The sequence below is a fragment of the Pundamilia nyererei genome, unplaced genomic scaffold (assembly GCF_000239375.1).
Source record: "Pundamilia nyererei isolate P.nyererei 1_Seehausen unplaced genomic scaffold, PunNye1.0 scaffold00015, whole genome shotgun sequence".
Taxonomy (NCBI): Eukaryota; Metazoa; Chordata; class Actinopteri; order Cichliformes; family Cichlidae; genus Pundamilia; species Pundamilia nyererei.
In genome coordinates this window covers 3,880,989-3,886,985 of record NW_005187416.1, presented here as the reverse complement: position 1 = coordinate 3,886,985, position 5,997 = coordinate 3,880,989, and the positions used below count along the sequence as shown (strand labels likewise).

The following is a 5,997-nucleotide window of genomic DNA, read 5'->3' as shown; positions in this document are numbered from 1 at the left end:
TGTGTGTGTGTGTGTGTGTGTGTGTGTGTGTGTGTGTGTGTGTGTGTGTGTGTGTAGGGGGAAGTATAGGGTGTGTGGGGTTAAAGTCACAGATTTTAAATCAGTTCTTTGGCCTTTAACGGGCGCAACAGAAGCCCAGTATGAGAGAGCAGAACAAAGAGGGCAGCACTGCCCTCGACCAATTAACATTCCTGCAGCCTTTATGAGCCGCCTGGACCCGCCCCTTCACTCACACCTCATAAAAGTCACAAACATCAATTCTTGCAAACCATAACTGTCATTATAATCCCATTAAAAACAAACCACTGAGCAATTTACAGTGAACACCAGGGCCACGTTTGCCAGGAGTGGGGAAGGATTGTCCCTGCTGGAACACAAATGGGACTAAACAAGTGGGAAAGTTTATTGGGAGTAATTTGACAAAATATGACATGATAGACTCCACAACTGAAGCAAAAGGGGCTAAAGCGCTATTTCTTCATCCTCCTTTGAATGTAATTGGTCTTGGCAAACACCGAGGTGACCATGCAGTGCAGATGTCACAAGTTTAAAGCTGAATCAATCAATTTGGACATGTTTAGAGCAGAAAAAGACCAAAACAAGCTGCTAAATACAAGCTAAAATGCCCTTGTGATGTATTTTAGGTCCAGCATCCTCTCTGTTTTACTGCTGTCATTGTTCAGCTGTGTTTATCGACCTTTGAGAAAAATCATCTGTCTCTTTGGCTGCTAAATTGTCCGGCTTGTCCTGTGAAATTAAAACCAAACAACAAGCTAAAGGAGACTAAAACACTCGCTAATGATTCCAGGAGCCATAAATAAAGACTAAAGAAAAATACAAAGCAGCTAAATTTTTTCTTTACCATGTACAGAAAGTAGTAGCAGCACAGATCTATGACCTGCTAAAGTCAGGTGGTTTATCCATAAGGCCTTTAAATGGATAACGCAACAACAAAAATGGTGCTTTTAAAGCCAAAATAACAGGATTAAAGAGACTAAAAGGTTTTCTGGATCCATGAAACACCTGTTTATGCTCAGCTCAAGGCAGAGAAAGCCTACATTTAACATTTAAAACAAAATGCTAACTTGTTAATGGTGTTAACTATGACAATGCAGAAACCCATTATCAGGCTTCAGAAGGGAAAAATTACACTGAGACTTTGGGAAGACAAAATTCCGAGATAATTCCAACCATCCATTTTAATCCGCTTATCCAACTCAAAGTCGTGGGTATGAGATCATTTATAAATACAATTTTTGATCAAGTAAATTAAAATTATATCATATCTGTAACATACAGGAGTGAAAAAAAAATCACTAAAAACTTGTATTTGTGTTAATTTTCTGTTACCTGAAGAAATCTTGAGGCAAGGATCATTTTCAAGGAAAGTAACAGTTTAGTTTAAACTTGTAATATTGCATCTTTTCCTGTAGACAAGCAAAATTCTTCTATTCTAAACTTTATCTTTATTCTACATTGACTTACTGACAGTGATGAAATTGTTTGCAGCTTCATTTCTGACTTCCACAACTTTGCAGAGGTAAAACAAAGATTTATCAACTACACTGAAATATCTTACATTGTGTGGTGTTTTTATATGTCGTGTTTCTCCTCCTGAACACACAGGTGGCACAGCTTGTAAGGTGAAACATGAGTGGCGATGCTGTAGTCAGTCTGATCCTGTGTGACCCACTTTGACCTCAGCCTTAACGAGCTGTTGGACTCATTGTAAAGAGTTTGATTCCCTCTAGTGGCCGTGTCACTTTTTTACAAGTGTTTAAAGGAGCCCGCGTCACCTTCCTGTGCAGTGTGTCTTTAGCCTGAGGTGGAGTCTTACCCTGGCGCAGAGGACATTCACAGAATTAACTGCTTTCTGAACATACTGTGGTTATTTTTTATTGGTGATAAACGTAAATAAATAAATAAATAAATAAATAAAACCTCCATGCTCTCTTTTTATTTCTGTGCTATTTGTTTATTTAGTTGCAAGCAGGATAAAAAAAATACATTCTTCAGTTTTTTATACAAATTTTTGAATCCCAGTGCTTATTGTGAACGTAGATTGTGACTTGTTAAATGCAACCATTAGTGTTGTGTATGTAAGCAAACTCACAAGAAAAAAAAAGATTAAAATTCAAGACAAAGGTCATTATATATTTTTAACATTTATTAAGAGATTTCTATAATGTTTTAGTCAGCAAGCCACGATCCCGTCTCCCTTTAATAAAGTCATATTTACAGACACGTTTCTGTCAGTGACGTGAACACTACTCTTCCTCAAAGAAGTCATCGGTGTAAAATGTTACTGACATTCCACGCAGATGGTGTTGTATTAAGTAACCAGCAGCCCAGGTGGTGATGATGAAGAGCGAAGAGGTTATGTGTTTTTGGCACCGACCATAACAACTGAAACATTCCTACTCTTCATTTCTCTGGACATCTGACACCAGCTGCAGGCGCAACAGAAAGTCGAAAGCACACAATCCCGACACATGGTGCCCTGCAGATAAAATACAGACACGTTTGGTTAACAAACAGTCAACCTGATCAGTTTCTACATTAATATGGAAATGATTTTTCCTGTGAAAAGAGATGAATCAGGTTTTTTGATGTGCGGTTACAGTTTGGTTGTGTTTTAGCAGTTTGGACTGAAAAGTCTTGCATTTTTAACCTTTTGCTTTTCACTCTGTTGAATTGGTTTTGGAGTTATTGTTCCTTAAGGTGAGTTTTCTACAGTTCCTGATTATTATGCTGCAATACACTGTTTACCTTTACCAGACTGACCAACAAAAGTCATCAAAACTCAAAACGTTTCATTGAATTTGCCAGCAATTGTACAATATTCCACTTTCTGACCTAAAAAAAAAGAAAAACAGTGCCCATCTTTAGGGTTGAGCACCATCCAATCTACTTTGTAACTCTGCACATTTCAACATCCAGCTGTTTAATGGGATCATGAGCTCTTCCGAGACTATTTCATGCTTTATATTTTCTAGTCATTCTGCTCAGGATCATCTTTCCTTCTAATGTTCTTGCTATCTGTCAGATGGATTTGTTTTGTTTTTGTATCTTTACCTATTAACATCCACCAGGTCAGCACTGACCTTTTCAAGATCATACCCAAACCGAAATCTGATACTAGAAGGACAAATGCAGGTTTCAGACTTGATTTGAAAGCAAATATATTCTAGTTTCTAAAACTCTGCTTATTTGGCTCAGTTCTAGCTATAAGACCATTACCATTGACTTAATGACTATTAATAGGTCACCTGCTGTTACCTGCTTAAAGAAAAAAAATCTCTCAAATGATGTATTTAATTATATTGGTCCAAACATCTCGGGAACTAACTGTATAAAGCTGAAAACATTGGCCTTACCCTGATGCGATAGCGCTGTCTCATGTTGACCCTCATGGACATGGTGATTCCCGGGATAAAACCACTGAAAATCTCCAGCAGGGGGAGGCAGAGAGGCTCACCATAATCTCTCGAAGTTATGCAGGCAAAGCAGGGCAAGCACCAGAAAGCACAACAGCCTGAAAGAGGCAAAGATACAGAGAAAAGCAAATGATATGGACTGCGAAACCAGGAAAACACTCAACTACACACACTCACGTAAAATCCTGAAATGCTTAATAAAGAAAACAGGACAATAAGCCGCGCTATTTATGTAGAATGTATCAGAAAGACGTCTGATTTAAATCTAAGTAGCATTATTATTGATTTAAACTGAAAATAAAATGTCTTGTAGTTGTCCTATCATCATTTCGGTTTGGCCATTTAAGTAATAACTCAGAAGAAATAAGATCTAACATCATTATGATGCTGAAATTATGCAAGGACACAGTGAGTTAATGTAGAAAAAAGGCGAGCATGTGCTCTTAAAAGACGCTAATCGTTATTAGAATAGAAATTCCCTTTTGTAGAGAATGAAATGAAAATGAATGCCAAACAAATCAGATCTTTGAAAATAGTGTAAACGGGGTTATTATGTCTTTGGAAAAAATAAGTGTGAGTGCTATAGTTGTGCATGTGGGTATGTAGAAGTTATGAGTTAAATTTGAAAATAACACCTAAGTATGACGGAAGTACAATTATCTTTTGTCATTTTTTGTCTGATTAAAACAACCAATCACATGACGCACACCACGTGTTTGAAAATACAAATGAAAATATGAGGATGTTAATAAATCCTTTTTTCTTTCTTGGACCAATGCCTTTCTCACCACATTAAAAAAAACATACTACGGCCTTAATTCTTATGTAGGTGTGGCTTCCTGGATTTCATCAGGAGGTTCAGGTCCAGAAAACAAAAAACACTCTTTGATTCATTTTTATGTTATTTATAGATAAGGAAATACGAAAACAGCATTTTTGTTTGTTTGTTGTTTGTTTTGATTTTGTTTCCTACTGTTTTAAAAATTTGATTATTAGGAATAAATATTTTCCCTTCGAGTGAGCAAAATAAGTTCCTTTGTCACATGTGTGACGATCACTGCAGAGCAAAAGTCCTCTATAAACTTTGAAGATAATTAAGAGACTCTTACACCCTGGCACATCTTGACAGCAGTCACAGATCCCACTTGACCACTCATCAGACTCTTGGGAATACATCATAGGCTGAGGTTGCCGAACAACCATTTTAGAAGTCATGATGGCGCCTAAAAGAAAGAGCAAGGTGAAAAATTCCAACTGCAAGTCCTCTTACAATCAGGTGTGTGATTCAGGAAAGCTGGTAAATGTTCACTACACTCCCAGCCTTTCTCAATAACCATTAAAGAGCTCCTCTGCTTTTAAATTGTTACTTGTCAACATGTTGGTTATTAATAGGCCTATAATATCATTACTTTCTTAAATTAAAACAGTAAACTGCTGCTCGTTATATTTATAATTTTACTGTGGTTAATATATAAAGTCTGAGCTCATGTGGATGGGAACGAAACTAAACGAATAAATAAAATGTCTTACCTTTTGTGTTTGACGATTAGAAATCTCTGAGGTGGATGTTCGGTCACAGCTGATCTCTGAAAGCTCCGAGAAGCTCTCATGTCTTAAATCCTTTTAGAAAACATGAGATCACCTGACAGAAGAATCCGGACGCACCGGTTCACTCCGCAACTTTGTGTTAATATTGAAGTGAAGGTGCGGCAACTGGAAAGGTCATTGTCTAATGCGGAAAAAAATGATCCCACACTGCTTTCACTTCACCGGGGAAATATATGTGGTATTGCTGCATACTGAGGACTCCCATTACTGACGGAACGGAAGCTTTCTCTATTCATATGCATGTATTTCATATTCATATACATGTCTCAAGTATGTGTGTTTTTTCTTTAAAGTGAGCGTGTTGGGGTTGTTTGTTTGTTTGTTTGTTTGTTTGTTGTTGTTGTTGTTGTTGTTTGCTTTCTCTAGTGACCTCGTGACCTCTGAACTAAAAAGCTGTGGGCAGAAAAACGACAGGTCAAGTTGCCCTAACCCAAAGTTCGCGCCAGGCAATTCATTGTAATTAACACCGAAAAAACAACAACAGTAACAATAGATGTTTTATGTTCCTTTATGTGATTGTTATGATTTCCATTAGGAGTGGTCATGCATTTGGAATGTGCTATTATGAGATGAAGTGAGGAACTGGCGTGCGTGGATGAGTCAAAGTTGCGGGCGTGACGCCAAAGCGTTGGCTCTGTCCTCACCGAAACCTTTGGAATCAGAGCTCCACATCTTTCTGATTTTCAGTAACACTGACATTCTGATAAAACAGCGATGAGCATCGCTGTGAAGGAGGCGGGAAGAGGATCTTAATATAAGATGCAGAGATACGCCTTATATGGGTTATGACAGGCGCCAAGGGCGTAACATCTGACTGGGCGGCTGGACTGGGGGGACCGGTAGAAGGAGCCCAGTCAGAATGACCAACAATAGGTTACCTAATGAGGTCCATCACACCGGATACTTATGTCGTGGCTTTAGCTCGTAAAGAAAGCATTTATGCAGTACTGAA

General features: G+C 38.1%; 1 protein-coding gene across 1 annotated transcript; it reads right to left on the bottom strand.

Moving 5' to 3' along the window:
* Positions 1–2,146: 2,146 nt before the first annotated feature.
* LOC102206635 (cornifelin-like) lies at positions 2,147–5,101 on the bottom strand. Its single transcript, XM_005725437.2, has 4 exons — positions 4,968–5,101; positions 4,547–4,660; positions 3,378–3,535; positions 2,147–2,500 (listed from the first exon to the last, which is right to left on the bottom strand). Exons 2-4 carry the CDS (start codon positions 4,650–4,652, stop codon positions 2,378–2,380), a joined length of 387 nt encoding a protein of 128 aa, XP_005725494.1. The 5' UTR covers positions 4,653–4,660; positions 4,968–5,101; the 3' UTR covers positions 2,147–2,377.
* Positions 5,102–5,997: the final 896 nt, after the last annotated feature.